Genomic DNA, 19,182 nt, shown 5'->3' with positions numbered 1-19,182 from the left:
ATACATTGTAGTTTAAATACATTTAGGGGGCAGTGCTTAGGAATGGAAGCAAAGCACCTGGGTGACGACCTTAAAGCATGCAAATGAAGTATTCAGGTATAGCATCTTGCCCCATTTAACCACTCCTAATCTAATCAGCCTAACTGCCCAAAGATTGGGGCAGGGGCCCCAAGAGCCATTACAAACAAAAGGCAAGAGTCTCCGTCGTCTGGCTCATTTCACTTACAATAAGAGAACAGGAACTGGCAGGGACCTCGTGCTACAAACTTTGTTAACCAGAATCGTTCATCTGATGTCATCATCTTCACCATAAATGCTAAACACAATGTATATAACTTCTTCAGTTTGTATATTATTACATTGGAATCTAAATTAAACATTTAAATAAATTTGTAATCCCACAGAAACAAGTTCAATTCAGCCATAAGCAGCTCTACTGAAGACAGTGGTGTCATTATTCAGTTCGACTCGATTCAATGTTGATTCAACTCAGTGCCAAATTTGGCAAAATTCATGAATTTTGAACAAAAGGCAATAGTGTTATTATTCAGCTTAATTCAGTTCAGTTTTGTTCTCATCTGAAAGTGTCAGTGCCGTCATATTGGTACATTTACAGATTTAGAACTAGTGCTATTTAGTATGTGGATATCTCACATATCTTCATCTCTTGTTTGGCCAGATTCACCCACGCTGAAGTAATCTGTTCTTCAAAGAGCTTCTGGATAGAAGGACTGTTTCTACTGCTCAAAGAGTGATTAGCAACTAATTATAGTGACGTGTTTAAGCTGAAGGCTTGCTGCCGGAACGAGAGATGAGCAGCCTCGGCATGATGTGGAAGTGGCTTCAGTGAGCAGATTCACACGGATCATGCCAAGATCTCACTGCTCTCAGAGAAACGCAGGAGGTTATGAGCGTCTCGGGTAACTCTTCTTCTGGCTGGAGCGGTGAAGCCCTCACTGGTACAGTCTGGTCAACCACGGGATGTCTGGTGAGGTGATGAGCTTTCAGAATCACCCAAATGAAGGAATGCAAGTAGGGTTGCATGTTACGCAATCACACTCAGATGTGGTTTGAAAGCCACATCTTGAGGAGAATTCATCTGACACTGAAGCACCAGCCTCTTATCTCAACATGAATACAGAACCTGATTAGCTTTGAGTGTGACTCTGGCCTCTGTAAAGCACACAAGCTGCATTTATTGCAGATTTTGCTGAATTGTAATTGCTAAATCATAGGTTGAAATGCAGAAGTTCAAAGACACACACACACACAGAGTTGTGTTCATAAGTTTACATTAACCTCGCTAGATCTGCAAAATTACACATTGTTTTTTATTCAGTTATTTCACAAATGTTTACATATGCTCCAGAGTTTACATACGCTTGATTCTTAATGTTCAAGTCCGCTGCAAAGCAGCTTTTAAGTAGTACACATGAGAAAAGCAAACTTTTTCAATCAGAAATCAGTCTTTTCAGTTAAAATTACACATTCAATTTCAGCTATAAATGGTCCTGCAGAAGAGAATATAATTCAGTTATTCAGTGGCCTCATTCCTGTACAACTAAATCAGTACATTCTACTCAATATTAATTATCATTAAGCCCCACTGAGCATGACACAGGAGACAGGAGAAAAGAAAAAAAACACCAGGAGACAGAAATGGAAAAAAAAAAAAAGAAAGAAAGAAAGAAAAAACCTTTGGGCGAAATGAGGTTCAGAATATTTCTAGGAAATTTTATTAATATCTTATGTAGCTTTGACAAATACTCTTGTGCTGAGAACACAGTTCATTATATACATGTCTGTTGTAACAGTATGTGGGGTGTAGTGTACATTTTATTTTGTTGGTTAAATGTACTTGTTCAAAATAATTTCCATTCCAACTCCTTTAAAGCAACTATATAAAGATGTAGCACAGGAAGGATCTGTGAGCCGCTAGTGAAACCGCTGCTGAACCGAGGGTTAGTGAGTGTACTACAGCTACAACACCACACATTATTCCAACAAGTCTGAATAACTTTCAAGGATTACATTCAAGAAAAAAACAAATAGCAGCTTAAACTAAACATAAACACTGTGTGCAATCACTTCCATAGAAGTAAACACAGTCTTGAATTTATGATAGAAATGAAAGAAGTTTAACAGCATTTGATTTCATGACATTTTAATGCAATACTCAGATATGACCACTTGATTGTTTTATCAATAACAACTTTGCGGTTTATAGTGAACAATAAACTACCTGACTACATAAAACAAACAATCAGACTCTCTTTTTGTTATTCTGAGACAGTTGTTTGCATTTAGGTTACAGAGTTTATATTGCAAACAGTATAAACACGTCGTAGCTCCTGATATGAAGACTTTGTTATAATGTTATAAAACTCTGTAATATTATAGACATATTTACAGTTTATTGGAAAGATTACTGCAGCCGCGTCTCCTCTGGTTATTAACTACTGCCCTCAAACCTCTCCGTTAATTCGGTGCGACCTACTTTCTGACAGAGGCTCATTATATTAAGTGACAACAGCGTCATATATGTTATTTTGTCGTTTAGAAGCGCTGGCTGGAGAAGCGTGGATCCTCCTGAAGGGTTTATTCTGGGCGGTCTCTCTCTCTCTCTCTCTCTCTCTGGGCGCTGACTTATCTCACCAACAGGGGCTTCTGTGTTAACTGAGGCTAAATAAACACAGATGAACTGTCGAGCACATTCACAAAAATGTCCTGGCAATGTCTGCCTGACTTCACAAGAGTCTGGAAACCGCAGGAGCAGCGCGTCCCTCGCAAACACACACTGACATGAGCTCTTAAGCAGCAGAAGAAGGCATGTTCCTCCTAGAAGACCTGAAGACCGCGCTGCTGGACTTTTAGCGATGAAGAACCCTCATCTGAGCGAGATCCTGCCCTCGGGAGACAAGAGACTCAAGCGCAAAGCCAGGGAGCCAATGAAGCGCGTCAGCGACGAGCGCTTGCCTTACTTTAAACTGTACAAGAGCGCGCACCTCGCGGCAGAGACAGAGACGCGCGACGACAGCGCGTTCAGCGGCGCGGTGGACATGAGGATCAACGCCGTGCCTGACTCCAGACTCCGAGAGAAGCCTGTCAGCGGCAGAAGCGCTCCGGCGCAGGGCTTTCCTCTGGAGCGAGCGTTGCCTCGCGCGCCGCCTCTCAGGCGCCTGGCGAGAGCGCGGACTCGCCTCGGGAACGCGCCGGGGAGCCGTCGATCAAAGCCATCCAGCAGACGCGCCGACTGCTCGCGAACGCGCGCGAGAGGACGCGCGTGCACACCATCAGCGCAGCCTTTGAGGCGCTGCGAAAACAGGTAGAGTCTGCGCATGCGCAACAGCGCGCTCTGATCCACTGCAGTCAAAGTTAGAGTAAAACTAAGGAATGACTGTAAGCTGCAAAGACCCTTTGTTTTCAGCAAATGACTGTTGTCCTATTGTGAAAGCGGTTTCACTTTATTGCGATGGTCCCTTTAACACATTCTGACTAGTCTATAAGTAAGGTTGCACACACATCTACTGACTCTCACTAGAGTATTAGTAGAGTGTTAGTAGACTGGTAGAGTTAGAATAAGTTGACATGTACTCGCAAAGTCACTGATAGTCAGTAGAACATCTGAGATGCCATCACAGTAAAGAGTTAGTAGATGTGAAGCAGACAGTATAATACTCTACTGAGGGGTTGTTGACATGGTTACTTGGTGTTAATGTTCAGAAGGGACCATCAGAATAAAGTCTTACCATGAAAGTTTATCAAGAAGTCATTTTTACAGTTTTTGTAGCTTGTTCTATTAGCACAAAAAACTAAGTTAAAGTATGAGAAACAGCTTAATCAGTGTTGGGTGGCAGCAACTAGTTACTTCAAATAAAGTGTTACCCTTTATGAAGTTACGGTAACAATATTACATTGTGCAGTAACTAGTAGTGTAACTGATTACTAATAATATTTCAGTAATAACATTACAGTTACCATCCATAAAACGGCTTGTTACTTAATTACTTCCGATGCCTCACCCCCCGCTGATTTAAAGTCCAACAATACAATCATTTCTAGATTTATTTTCATAATTTTCATGACTCATGAACACATGAAGTCACCAGAGCTGCAGGCGAGCTTGGAATATGGAAAAGCTTACATTCAGCGTATGGAAATATTGCATTACGTTGATTTAGTGAGGAGAACAGATGATCTGAACACTGAGTCGTGGCATTACTTCACTCTGGTGTTACATGGCTTGCCCTCATTCCTCCGATCCTGATATAAACTGTATTAATAGAATTCAAAATCTTTTTAGAAAATAAAACAAACTTATGTGGCTTCTTTTGATAAAATGCATCGTGAAATATAATCGTATAATCATAACTGACTGCGATCTAGTATGGATTTTGGTCGAATGTTGAGGCAGAAATATATTGTTAGTAACATTTTAGAAGAAATTAATGTGGAGGATACATAGTTACAACTTCTGTGGGGCGTGAAAGAAAAGTAATGTAACTAATTACTGTTGCCAGAAAGTAATAAGTAGCGTAACAATATTACTTTTGAAAGGAGTAACTAGTAATGAGTAATACATTACATGTTTTGAGTAACAAGCGCAACACTGCACTTAAGGTCCTCACTGAATATAAGACATCCAGGCCACTCACTCATACTCTGTTTTGAAAGATAGCCAAGAGCGAATGACTGAACATTACCGTCCTGAATTATTGCAGCAAACACCTAAAATAACATCACATCTATTTCTATAGCACGTCATATCAGCAGGAAAACATCAGAATCAATGATGCAACCTCGATGAAATCCTATTTCATGACAATTCCTTTTTGTGAACATCGCTCCAGTCACTTCAGTGTTAGTTCAGGTCAGTGACAGTGTGAAGTTCATCCATTCAGTTCAGCTACAGAAGGCAGAAATGTGATTGTTCAGCTCGAGTCAGTGCTGATAATGCCAGTGTCGATGTGAGTCAGCTGTAAAGTTCAGTTCAGGTTATGTTCTCATCAGCTGGTGTGGGTCTGTGTGGAGTTAAAGGGATAGTTCACCCAAAAATGAAAATTAGCCCATGATTTACTCACCCTCGAGGCATCCTATGTGACTTTCTTCTTTCAGACGAATCCAATCGGAGTTCATATCAGAAATTGTTCTGGCTCTTCCAAGCGTTATAATGGGTGGTATTTTTCACAGAAGTCCAATAAAGCGCATTTATCCATAATTAAAAGTACCTCACACAGCTCCGGGGGGAGAATAAAGGCCTCCTGTAGCGAATCAATGCGTTTTTTTATAAGAAAAATATCCATATTTAAAGCTATATCAACAGTAATCTTTAGTTTCGTAGACACGGGCCGTTCCGGCAGATGACGTTGGACGTCGATGTAGCGTAAGCTTCGGTGAGAAGAGACGAACGCAGAGGAAAACGTACAAAACGAGGATTTATAAAGAAAAATGTGGGAGGATTTGGATATAAGCCAAGAGGAGACTGGTTTTCGTTTGGTAAAGTAATGAAACTTTGCTTCCTTTGCTCCTGTAAACAAACGTTGTTTCTCGTGAACGAGCATATTCATACACCGTCATAAATGCGCTTTATTGGACATCTTTGAAAAATAACAGCCATTCACTGCCGTTTTTTTAATATAACTCTGATTGGATTCGTCTGAAAGAAGAACAATGTCATATACACCTAGGATGGTTTGAGGGTGAGTATATCATGGGCTAATTTTCATTTTTGGATGAACTATCCCTTTAACAGACTAACCTGCCTGTGAGGAAGACGTCTGATGAATCATTAATACATTTTCGTTGTTTGTTTTTCTAGACCTCATAATCATCACGTTGATCATTTCCTCGCACGCTGACCCTCGTCTGCTTTCACAGGTGCCCTGCTACTCATACGGCCAGAAGCTCTCCAAGCTGGCTATATTAAGAATCGCTTGCAACTACATACTGTCGCTGGCTCAGCTGGCAGACCTGGACTACACGCCGGACCAGCGCCAGCTGAGCTTCAGGGAGTGTGTGGAGCAGTGCACGCGGACACTGCAGGCCGAGGGACGCTCCAAGAAGAGGAAGGTAACCAGTCTGTGTCCAAACTGTCATAAACGTTATTACATGAGTGTGGACAAGAAAACAATGTGTGCATTTCAACCTGTGCCTCTAGAAATGCTCTCATGTGAACCACAACACTGACCCACAAACTGAATAATTATAGACCGCTGACTGGAAGCTTAAGACTCAACTGCATTCAGTCACACTTCATTTCAAGTGTCTACTTTAGACTTTTGTTTACTGTAAGTAACTTTTCAGCAGTCTATAAATTTGCAACTACACGTCAGCTAACTCTAATTAGAGTACTAGTGAACTGTCAGGTTAGGGTTAGTAGAATAAGTTGACATTGTTATTTGCAAAGTGACTTGTAGTCAGAGCTAATTTTAGGTAATGTAATCTGACTACTTTTTTAGATTACTTTTTTTTTTATCAAACTTGTTTTAAACGTACCATATTGATATAAAAAAAAGCAAAGAGAAAGAAAACAAATTCCTTGTTTTGATGTCAACATCATAAAATGCATGAGTTGATAGAGAGTGACTAGAGAGTTGATAAAAACCTAAAAATGTATTCAATCATAAAAATGTAAACTAAAATTGGTAACACTTTATTTCGATAGTCCACTTTAGAGATTCTACTAACAGTAAGTAACTTTGCAACTACATGTCAACTAGCAGTCATTAGAGTATTAGTAGACTGTCTGATTAATAACTTCTAACACTTTATTTTGATGGGTCCACAACATACAACAAACACACTGACTATGAGAAACTTTGCAAGTATATGTCAACTTATTCTACTAACCCTAAACCTACCCTACTGAGAGTTAGCAGACATGTAGTTACGAAGTTACTTATAGTTAGTAGAATATCTAAAGTGGACTATCAAAATAAAGTGTAACCATTTTCTGCAAGTGATAACAGTAACCAAGGCAGAACATACATTATGTGCGTATATGTACCAATTAGAGGGAATTTCCCCTCGCCTAATAACTATCCCATTAAATGAAATTATCATCAGCTTTTGTCAAAGCAGGACTGGGTGTTCCGCCAGCTTTTTCCTCTGTGGCCGAATTAATGGAGTGATTGATGTGTTTTTGGGGGAGTTTTATGACACGGCCATCTATGCAGTCCTGCTTTCCTGCAGCGCTATGTCGCTCATGACTCTCACGTAGTGCGCTTTTCCTCTGATAGGAGAGTTCAGAGCGCCTGTAATGAGATTATTAGCAGCAACGGAGCAGCTGTGACAGAGCTGCACACATGAGAAGCCAGCAGGCTGTGTGTGAAGGCAGGCATGTGAGCTCATGCGCTCCCCCCGTCCCGTCAGAGCCAGACACCAGATGTTCGCAGCGCTGCTTGGGAAGTCCTGCTGGCGCCACTCAGGGCAGAGGGCAGGGGGAAGGCACGCGAGCCGAGCCCAGAGAACGCACTCCTGCAGGAACTGGCACATTCCCCAGCTCGCTCTTGGCCCGCTCCCCAGTTCTCCCTTGGCCATCTGTTCCAAAAAAACACTTTGAAATAAAAACGCAGCGCTCATCACTCTCTTAGGATACGGCTCCACGGAGCAGCTGTTACAGAGGCGAGGGGAAACGGGAGGAGGAGGGGCGCCGGCCAAGAAAGAAATCCCTTTGTCAAGTAGAGCCAGTGAGTCTGAGGGGAAAAATGTTTTGGCACAGCAGAGGCTTGAAAAGCACTGAGCGAACATGGAAATGTGCATGAATGTTGCAATGCAACAAGTCCGTTTCAGAACGAATAGCCTGCTATATCTAGTCAGAATAGCATGCTTTTGTTGTGTCTTGACAGCTAACATTGATTCTGTTGTTGTTGTTGTTGTCACAACAGGAATAAAATGAAGAAAGTGAAGGTGGAGAAAGAAGGACCTCAATCCATCAACATGAAGACACTCTCCCCGTGCGGGAAAAGCCTCGTAATGAAAGTGTAAAGCGATTTTACACTGCACTATTGACTTTACTACAGCAAAACCGCTCCAGGCTCTGAATAATATGCTATTCTACAACGTTTGCACAGCAGAAACACAGATGATGTGAAATCAGTTCATTTTCCATTGTTGCAGCAGACTGGTTATTTATTGTTGTTTGTTTTGCAGTGTTCTTATACGGTTTAAGAAATCATACAAAGCTACAAGTTCATGTGCAAATTCTGTCAAAAATGTCCTGCCATGTGCAAGAAAGCGCACATTTTCTTTCCTTTTTGTAATCCATATAATTGTTATTCTTTATTTCATCAAATACATCATAAACAATCATATAAATGAAAATGCATATAATAAATTCAGCACTCATCTCTCGTCTTCCATTTGGTTTGTATTAACAATCGTTCTTGTTCTTAAACAGTTGCTGACTGTATTTTATAAATGTATTTACTGTTGAAATACTTTGTTGTAATTAAATGTAGTCCAAGAATTTATCTTCATGACTGAAGAACTGCTTTTTCTAAGGCATTAAGAGGCAGTTGTTGGTGACCTGCCAAAACATCAGACTCCAGGAGGAACCAGATCTGAACATTCTGACCCAGGTGGGATTCACAAGCAAGCCTCTATCTATCATGTCATTAAAACAAATTAATGAATTATTTAATTATTTCAGAATCTGTTGTTGTTCTTCATACACACACAAAAATTATTTTTTTTCCACCATTCAGCAAATAGTACATAAATGAGATCATTGAGTGATACTGCTGGATAAATGTTTATATAAGCGTTTTTGATTATGATTTAGTTGATATTTTAAGGTTGTAGGTGGCAGAAGATCATCTTTTTGGACAGGTTGCGTGATGATTTTAGAGGCTGCCAGCTCAGCAGTCGTCTGTGTGCAGAGACAAGCCTCTGTATTTGCTCATCAAAGCCAAACCTACTGGTCACTTTCATTTCCTTGTTAGGCTTTGATAAATTGAACTCTTTTGTGAAAACATCAAAAATGTCCATTAAAATGATTTGAAATAGCATGGAGAAGTGGAGTCAGATTATTAGTCATGAAATCAGACATCTACTTCTATTTGAGGATGTCTGTTATCACGTGATATAACAAAGAATTAGTCGATTGAAAAAAAGAACATTTTATGAGCCATATGTTAACATTTCAAGGAAACTTAAAGTATTTCTTGTATTTTATGAATAGAACACATTTTATGTGTGAAGTAAGATTCTGGAATGTGTTCAGAATTCTATCATTTAACCTCACATGGTGTTGTATGTCTCACAAATCACCCTGTGATCATACTGTCTTACCACGGTCAGCTGATACCGCCTGGAAGAGACAGAGAGACGCTGTTTTAAGCGGTGCTGTAAACATGCCTTCAGAGTTGGCTATTTAAAATGGACGTACATGGATTCTTTCATTCCCTTCTCAGACCATCTGTCCACCACGTCAAGATCTCACATTGCAGTCTTTGAATACGTCATTGCTTCTATCTGAAGGACAGCACTCAGAGACAGGAGTATTGGTCTTCTTCACTGACCTCACCACTGATAGTCTGCTTCCATCTCACGTGAGAGAAGTCTGAAAAACCTGCACATTTCCTAAAGTGACTTTTTTAAAGATTCCAAAACAATTTGTCTTTTTCCATGTCCTATGCTGTGCAGATTTCCTTTAAAGGTGACATATCATGAAAATCTGACTTTTTGTTTAGTTTAAGTGCTATAATCGGTCCCCGGTGCATCTACCAACCCAGAAAATGTGAAATAGAACCCAGTAAATATTTTGGTAAGCCTTTCTCTGCAAGCTTGTGAAAAAACGAGCTACTCAGATTTTGCTTCCCCTGTGACATAGAAAGGAGATCTTCTTATAATATTACTGCCCCTTAATCTGCAAGTTTCCACCCATAGCCATCGTGTTTTCGCAAGCGACAATATTGTATCAGTTCTAATGCCATGACGAAAGTTTGAGCAAAGCATGCTAACCAGTGTTGCCAAGTCCTCGGGAATTGGGCTACTTTAACACTGTTGCCGCAGGTTGTTTTTCATGTCTGTGGGTTGAAGCGACCCCAATAACCTGATATTTAGCCCCTGGAACCTTGCCAAAAATGTGTATTTTACCCCTAGAATGTGATTTTTACTGGTGGACCCCCTCAAAATAAGAAAAGTTTTGGGCTGGTTTTGTTGTGAAAACCTGGCAACCCTGATCTGAACCCTGTTCTGTCTTTGGCTGAACTAATGAGCACAGAGCACTGTTTAGAGTCCCAGCCTCAGAGGAGACAAGAGAGCAGTGGATTTATTTACTGTATATTACACTGCTGCCACATAGATGTGTGTATTTAACAGTTTAAGCACAATAAGACATGGAAGACAACTTAGTTTAGTACTCACGTGCTGTGTGACAGACGCTTTCTGTGCGCATGCTTCGGATGTGTGCGCTCAGAAAACCCTATATCATGTTTAAACTGATATGGCTTTAAAACACATGCAAATAAGTTTTCAGTGCAATAGATGTGACAATGAAAACCAAACAGATGTCTTTCAGCAGATTATCTGAGGTATGAGCTGTAAAGACAGCCCTATTCTGGAAAAGGGGGCGGGGAACAGCAGCTCATTTGCATTTAAAGAGACATGCATCAAAACTCAAAATAGGCATTTTCTTTTTTTTTTTTAATTACTTTATTTATAGGATTTTCCACAAGTTACAAAATATCAAGCATTTTAGAATACTATTGTAAATAGGCATTTTCAAACTGATATTAAAAAATGATCTGTGGGGTATTTTGAACTGACACTTCACAGACACATTCTGGGGACACCCGAGACTTATATTACATCTTGTAAAAAGGGGCATAATAAAGGGGTGTTTAACCAGTGGGGTAGCACAGGGGTCGATGCTGGGCCCCCTCTCTTTCTACATGCGTAACATCACTGAGTTCATTCATACAGGGACAGACTGGAAGATGTTTTCCAAGTTGCTGTCTAGGCAAGGAGAAACAGGACAGAGATTAAATAAACCAAAGGACATTTTTTTAAAAATTATTTGTCTTATCAGCTAAAGGGAAGAAAAGCATTAAAACGCAGAAACGTAAAAGTGTGACCCCATTCAAATATGTGGCTCAGTTCCAGCACAGGGCTTTTAAGGCATAAATGAAACCAAAAGTGGTGTTCCTCAATATCATGAAAATCACATCCACCTGTCTGAATACTGTACACAGTACTTCTGCGATTTGAAGACAACTGCAATTCTTTCCAGCTACAGCACTATCTGATACTGCACATCACTGTTTCCGAGTCCAAACTCTCCATCAGATGGCAAAAACAAAAACTCACAGTGTGCTGTAATACTACTGGGGGTTCACAATTCTAACCTTTCAAGTTTCATCCTCAAATGTGAGGCAAAGGTCTGATCTTGTTGAATAAATGAGAGGAGGAGTGGAAAAGGAGGGGATCAGTCTGTATGGAATAGGCAATACACCCTTTTTATCTAAGGGGACTTTGAGAATTCAATCTAGATGAGATTTTGGTGGAAGATTCGGAAAGTCAGGAAATGAGTTTAACAACTGCAAGTATCTAAAAAAAATGAACACTAGAAAGGGAGAATGTGTGTGTTAACCAAAAAAAGCTGGGAAAAAAATATTATCAATGTAGATATCATTGACAACTGAAATCCATGCTCTCTGCCAAATATTAAATGCTTTATCAACATCAAATATGACTTTAAAAAATAGTTTATTAGTGTGTACAGCAGTAAAAAAAATCATTGATGAAGCACAAACTAACAATGTGCCTTGCGCCTTAAATAGAAAAGACATGCTAACAGATGGTTTTCTGTAAAACTGCTTTGAAACGACACACTGGGAGAGAGTGAAAATGGTTGTACTGACTACTGAAGTGTGAAAATCTGAAAATCTGAACACTGTCTTACAATTGTATCAGTGAGTAATATTTCTTCATTACTTAGGACTTGCAAGTAAAATTGAAAATGACCCAAACACTCTTGAAACTCCCGCTGTGTTCTTTTGAGAGATAAATTCTGTCCCGTGCACTCTTGAAATAAGACGGCTAACGTTTATCAGCCCAGAAGAACAACAAACAATTTAAAAGATCTACACTTACAGGAAGACTGAAGTCGACCGCTGTAGTCTTTAGCTGGAGACCATTTAGCTCATTACAGTTCCTCAAAATAGTGGCAGGAGCCAGAAAGGAAACTTTAGTATCTTGTGTATGAACACGTGTGTGTGTGTGTGTGTGTGTGTGTGTGTGTCCACATGAGAGAAAGGCAAATGGAAATAAGAAATCAATTTATCACGTGTCAAATGTAGCCTGGGACAGTTTTCTGCAATTTTGCGACCTCACATGAAGAATAAATCAAAGATGAATGTCGTTTCTCTTTACTAGACGTTTACTAGTCTGTTCAGTGTATTTACTACAACAACAGCTCCATCTATTGGAAAAGTACAGTTATTGCACTGATAACAAAATATAGATAACACAGATAACATTAACAAAAAATATGCATAATTAAAATTACAAATTATAATATTTTGCAAGTTCAGACAACTAGAATCTGCCTACATTTTATTGCTTAATATAAACATTCTCAAACAAAAAAGGGGCATTGATTTTGTACCAAACTGCTTTAAATAATATATTTTACTTTGGCAAAATAGCTTTTTAAAACAAAAGACACTAAAAATGAAAATTAAAAGTTTAATCTAAAACTTCAATATTTTTGTGATATTTGATAAAAATCAGAACAGTCAGAGCATCAGTATCACAGCTTTAAACATGGTAAAATACTCAGCAGTGTGTCAGTGATTGTTTTCAGTTATTCCCTCACTTTTGAATTCTTCCTCACACGTGCCACTGTGAGAGTCTGTCCCTCAGCAGAAGACAGTCATCTTGAACAGAAGTTGCAGTGGATTCCTCCCGTGAGGTCAGTAATACTGCCGGACGTTACCAGGCGCTTGAGGAAATCAGTCTCGGTCTGAACGTCATGCATGGCTTCCTTTAGCATGGATGTCATGAGTCTGTCATCGTAGTAATGGAGAGGAGCGTCTGTCTGGCTGAGGTTATAGCCAAAGCCTGCTAAGCTCACCTCATCACACAGGTATGTTGCCAGATTGAGCGCAGACACTCCTAAAGTAGGGACATTCTGTAGAGGGAACACAACATTTTAAGAATTGATTTTAAACACACACTTGATGCTATGAAATATTTCATATGCAAAAAATTGAAAGAATTGAATATTGAAATATTATTTGAAAAAAAGAAAAGAAAAAAAGAAATGACACTCTGTGAAAACCACTAGATGGCGGCAACTTTTCAGTCATTCATTAAACTAATTAGTTCAAACAGCTGATACATTTGGACAGTGGCGCCTGCAGGTGTACGGCTGTACTACGCACTGTGCGTACCATGAGCTCTCAGATTGACCTGAGATTTGCCCCGCAAACATTTCAGCAGTGAATTGTAGGCCCGTGTGTCCCGTATTTCTGTCGACTGAACCAGCCATGCCATTAATAATGAACGTATCAGTCTTTTGCATGCCAAAGTCAATTGCTGCTTATAAACATTACAAATAAAAAAGACAAAATCGTGCTACACGCACTTTCATGAGATCGGGTTAGACTACAACAATTAATTTGTAGCCTATTTTACAAATGGGAATACAATGAATTCATGACAATGTTTTACATTCAAGCTACCCGTAAAATTTATAGTGAAAAGTTATGCAAAATCATCTGGAATGCAATAAAGTAATTTTTAAAGCATTTGCTGCATGGATTAAAAAAATAGGCTAATAAATAATTCACATATCAGACAAACTTGTGTTGCAGAAAATCCTTTCAATTTTAAGGAATTCAGAGTACAGCAACATAAAAATCAGAAAAACTACAACCATGCCTGTTTTAGGCTTTTCCTTATTTTTATATTTTAGACGGTAATGAAAAATGACTTGCCATCTCCTCATTGGACATGCCTTTAGAGAGAAATGCATCTTTACAGATTACATAATGAAAGTTTTTGTTTTCGATTTGAATTATTTTGTTTTAAAGTAGTAATTTAAAGCTTTCTATAGGATATTTGTGACTCAATTCGTTGAGTTACGGTTCATCGTTGTGAAGCGCTCCTGTTCAAGACGAGACTGCAAGCCATCCTCAGTTTTCCTATTTATTTTATAAAAGCACAACGTTTTGTTGATATTGTGAATGCACACAAATAAAAGTAGACCCTTTACAGTTCCGAATGATGTATTACTCTTACCTTTATAAGCAAAAGTTACGATGTATTTTAAGTGACAACTCTGGCGCTTCCATGTCCTGCAAAGTGCGCTTCAGCTTCTACTCTTCACACAAACGATTAGATATGCACCTAGCGCACATTTATATAGTTCAAACATTTAAACTAACATTGTGATATGCTTGAACTGTTTATATCTATAGATTTTATTTTAGGCAAGTCGTGATGATTTGAGAAGGCTAAATTGATCAAACATAGGCTATGATCAGCTAAAAAACAAACAAAAAAAACAACTTACGTTTAACAAACAACAAGTGCTCCAAACGTGTTTTATAAATTAACTTTATAAAAAAAACTAAACGAAATATAATCACTTTACCATTACATATAAACCAAAAATAATAATCCCCTTATAAAAGCAATGAAAAGCAGCTCACCTGGTCCCAGCCCCAGAGGCGCTCTCTAACACTGGGATAGTGAAGCAGATCCAAAGCGGTCTCTCTAATAATCTCTGGATTCAGCAGACGGAACTGGGAGGCCTTGAGCGGGAGACTCACCGGCACATTCTGCCAGAAAAACAGCCAGTCCCACAGCGACTGAAAGGTGACATGTTAAATGTGACATTCAGACATACTGCACTGATCAAGACAATCATCTGCCTGATGCGCAAACAAGCACTCACAACGGACGTCTTGGTAATCATTGCACGAAGCCAGTGGAAGTCGACAGGCTTATAGATCACAGCCACAAATCTGAGATCTGAATCCATGTCTTCCCAGACCTTCGGGGAGCCTTCAGGATAACTCATCCTGATGGAGGTGCGGTTCCCAACGTCTGCACTGAAACCTCGCACAGGACCGCTGTTCAATCTGCACACAAACAAGAGTCATATATACACATATACATATACACACACACACACACACAAACCCACACACACATCCTTTAGATAAAATCTGACAATTTAAGACTCTCACCTGATGATGGGATCAAACTGGTTAAAAAGAGGTCCGAGTCCTAGTCCTTTCAGTATCCCTCCATTTCCAATCACTAGACATCGACGACAGTCCCTTCCTCCACGTCTTTCCTCAGAAGAGGCTGGTAGGAGGTCCAGGATCTCCTGAAGCTCGTTCTTCATGTCCAGGAAACCAAACGGTGAGGGATATTGGAATATTTGTTCATTCAGATGAGTGTTCTTGTCCAAGAAGGGCTCTAGCACTGGTGTGGAGATGTGATGTTCAACTTCCATTCTATGTCGGGCAAAAGAAGGTCTGCATTCTTGGGCTAGTATGTTTTGGACATAGGACTGGACAAGCTGTAAGTGAAAATACACTGCTTAATGCATATGCACATTTATTTTGTGAAATTTACGTCATGGTAAACAGGGCATCAGCAAATATAGTAAATTAATTTCATGTTTTGGCAATCGTGGACAGGCACTAGTCTGGTTTAGATCCTACCTGACACTGCTTAAATATCTGACCCCTTCAAAAAAAGTCAAGTATGTTGTGCCTCAGGGCTCAGTCCTAGGCCATTTGATATTTTCCCTGAACATGCTTATTTTAGGTCAGTGGTTCATAACTCCAGTTTTAGGGAGAAATAAAAAGTTTTTATTTTTCCCCCCATCACATCACTTGACTTCTTTTCAATTCTCTGCAACAAGCGGGTGTTAGAAACAAAAAGTTGCATAGCACTGCTATCAGGGCACTTCTACTTTTCTATAAGCGGCAGCGACTGTCAGAGAGTGAATTTAAATTTGTTCATTTAGTGGACAGTTTTATCCAAAATGACTTGCAGATAAGGAATATATTTTCATTCTAACCATATGCTGTTCTTCCCAACCATATGCTGTTCTTCCCACACTGATCTGAGCAGACAAATCACATGCAGAAGTAGGGCTGGGCGGTATATCGAGTTTTGGCGATATATCGATATCTTTGTTCAACGTGATACGGGATTAGACAATACCGTTTATATCGATATGGGTGTGTTCGACTTGAAGTGGCGCTGTGCAGAACGATTGTGTATGACATGCGCAGTGTCGCTTTAAGCTGAAAACACCTATAGTTTGATGCGAACCTCCCCAGCTCTCACTCTGCCCCGCCCACTTCATCACAAATTCGCCTGTGACATGGAGGAAAACAGCACCGGTCCACACGGCAGAAGATGACTTGTTTAGTAAAAAGAAAAACAATGGTTCAATTATTTGGAGATGGTTTGGATTTAAAAGATCTGATGAGCAGCAAAAACAAGCCATCTGTAAGGAATGCCATAAAACGATAATGACAAAAAGTGGAAGCACATCAAATCTCTTCCACCACTTACAAAATCGCCATAAAGTGCAATATGATGAGTGTTTAGAACTTCGTGCTTCATCTTCTACAACCTCAGCCACGAAGACTAAGCAGCCCGAAAAGGTTTCTGTCCGACAACAAAGCTTGTTGGAATTTTCTTTTACCCGCTGCGTGCCTTACGAAAAGAAAAGTTCCAGATGGCGTGATATAACTAAGGCGGTAGCTTACCACATCTCTAAAGATATGGATCCTGTTGCAACAGTGGAACAGGAAGGTTTTAAAACGCTGCTAAAAACCACTGACCCAAGATAAAGTACTTTGCAACAGAAGCCCTGCCAGAAATGTACACTATGTCAGACGGAAGCTTTCAGACCGGCTCGCAAAAGTGGCTCATTTCATGCTGACAACCGATATATGGTCAAGCAGAACATGTGAGCCATATGAGTTTGACAATACATTTTATTGAAGACTGGGAAGTGAAAACTGCGTGTCTCCAAACCAGCTATTTTTCCCAAGACCACACCGGGGAGCATATATAGCTGAAGCCCTACAGGATGCACTTGTGAACTGGAAGCTCGATGAGAAGGCGCTGGTTGCTATAACGACCGACAATGGCAGCAACGTTACCAAAGCGGTTGAACTGCAGAAGTGGCTGAGGATGCAGTGCTAAGTTTGTATTATGCTCAGTAAAATAATTGTTTGCAGTAATAACTGCCTACAGTTGAATGCCTAACGAGCATAAGAAAATGTATTTAATGTTAAAGCAACATTTAAACGTGTAGTTTTCATCACACATCCATATTAAACACAGCTGGTGATCTGCCTATTTAAATTTAAAAAAAGAAAGGAAAGCATATACAACTGCTGTAAGTGTTTTATAAATTATAAATAACGTTTATTAATTAATAAACTGATGTATACTGCATACTGATGTATCAATTGGTTTTACATTTCTTTTGGCCATAACAACACTATAGTTGTGATATAGATTGCTATACGTTATACTTACTTCCAATGTTTGGTTAGTTTTTATTTTATTAATTTATCTCTTTTATTTGTTTTGTTTTTTTTGTTGTTGTTGCAATTCTATTTTGTTTTTGATATGTGTAATATTAGATGCTGCTATATGAGAGTTCATTTTGAGCATTTATTATTCCTAATAAGCTTGATTCTCATTCTGATAGGGCACGCCATGGATGACAACCGCATCACCCGGGCCATTTCTCTGTGCAAGAAAGTTGTCAGCAGCTTCTCCTATAGCTGGGAGAAGAGAAGAGAGCTCGCTGAGGTCCAGATTCAGCTGGGTCTGCCAGCTCACCAGCTCATCACTGAGTCAGCCACACGCGGGGGATCACGGCAACAAATGATCGAGAGGTTCCTGGAGCAGGAGGCAGCAATCACAAAAGTCCTGTCTGCTGACAAAAAGTCCAGGTATCTTGTTCCTACCTGACAGAACATCGAGGTCCTGGAGTCAATTCAGAAGGCTCTGAAACCCCTTCAGGTGAGGAGTGTGTCACCATTTCATATGTCAGACCTGTACTACACACAGACTGTAAAAAAGATGGACGACGCGTCTCCGCTTCCTTCCATTATAGAAAAGTGAAGCGAATACATCTCAGTATGGCCGCTGCCATCTTGAGTAAATGACATCATTCGGAGCCCGAGTCTGCGCAGTAGAGTCGTGAGGTGGAGCCGCGGAATCAAACTCCCGCAGACCCAATCAACCATAACGACACGCCCCGTTTTTATAGCATCAAATTACTAGCTAAAATCAAACTTATCACAAAAACGAACAATTGAACATATATCAGCGTGATAACAACTACCTTAAATTACTAAAACCATATTTCGGAAAATTGTATTGGAAGTGTAATTTATTTTTTTATTTTGACTGAAGTCCCATTCGTTTACATGGAGAGGGCAGGGTTTATGACCTGTACTGCAGCCAGCCACCAGGGGGCGGTCAAAGAGCCCGCAGCTTCACTTTTAAGGACGAGTGAGACACACCCGGTACTACACCTTTTCAACACAAGTCTCCTGTCACATGAAGAGGGTCAATAAAGACCTGCATTGTTGATTACCTTAATTCCAAGCACACTGACCCAGCAACTAGTGATCTGTTGGACATGGCTTCACTTGTGGATCCACGGTTCAGGGACAAATACATACCAAGTGAAAAGATCAATGCAGTGAAAAACCAAGCTGTTATGGAGGCAGAATCTCTGATGGCCGATCAGGGCAGCTGTCAGCCTGATCCAGGAGTACCCAGTGTGCCTACGCCTACAGACCAAGGAGCAATAATACCACCAACAGCAAGTCGTCACTGGCAAGTTTCTTCAAGCAGAGCACCACACCCACAAGGAAGGAGGCAATTGAAACTGAACTTTCAAGATAATTTCAAGCTCAGTTAATGTAGAGAGTGACACCGATCCTCTCAAATGGTGGACGGAACACAAAACTCTCTTTCCAGCACTGAGCCACTTGGCAAGGAAATATCTGTTGGTACCAGCAACCAGTTCCCCTTCTTAAAGAGTTTCCAGTTGCAGTGGTAACATTGTAACCTGTCACAGGGCATCCCTGAAGTCTGAAGCTGTTGATAGACTAGTTTTCCTTGCACAAAACCTGTAACAGATATATACTATACAATATTTTGTGTAGTAATGAA

General features: G+C 40.0%; 2 protein-coding genes across 14 annotated transcripts in view; one reads left to right on the top strand and one right to left on the bottom strand.

The window, feature by feature from the left end:
• The first annotated feature begins 1,454 nt into the window (after positions 1 to 1,454).
• On the top strand, positions 1,455 to 8,471 carry atoh8 (atonal bHLH transcription factor 8). Its single transcript, XM_058796991.1, is given in 4 exon segments — positions 1,455 to 3,147; positions 3,150 to 3,325; positions 5,878 to 6,069; positions 7,887 to 8,471. Coding segments are annotated over 4 exon segments (645 nt in total). The 5' UTR covers positions 1,455 to 2,876; the 3' UTR covers positions 7,893 to 8,471.
• A 3,893-nt stretch (positions 8,472 to 12,364) lies between these two features.
• The window catches only part of st3gal5 (ST3 beta-galactoside alpha-2,3-sialyltransferase 5), a 41,980-nt gene continuing 35,162 nt past the window's right edge, over positions 12,365 to 19,182 (bottom strand). For all 13 annotated transcript variants that reach the window (XM_058798088.1, XM_058798077.1, XM_058798078.1 and 10 more), the window contains 4 exons: positions 15,201 to 15,538; positions 14,906 to 15,092; positions 14,661 to 14,819; positions 12,365 to 13,135 (listed from right to left, as the gene is read on the bottom strand). In XM_058798088.1, the coding sequence (XP_058654071.1) occupies positions 12,878 to 13,135; positions 14,661 to 14,819; positions 14,906 to 15,092; positions 15,201 to 15,538 (942 nt within the window). In that variant the 3' untranslated portion in view covers positions 12,365 to 12,877. The remainder of the gene's footprint in view (positions 13,136 to 14,660; positions 14,820 to 14,905; positions 15,093 to 15,200; positions 15,539 to 19,182) is intronic.

This window comes from Onychostoma macrolepis, chromosome 14 (assembly GCF_012432095.1).
Source record: "Onychostoma macrolepis isolate SWU-2019 chromosome 14, ASM1243209v1, whole genome shotgun sequence".
NCBI classification, from domain to species: domain Eukaryota; kingdom Metazoa; phylum Chordata; class Actinopteri; order Cypriniformes; family Cyprinidae; genus Onychostoma; species Onychostoma macrolepis.
This window is presented reverse-complemented; position numbering and strand designations above follow the sequence as displayed.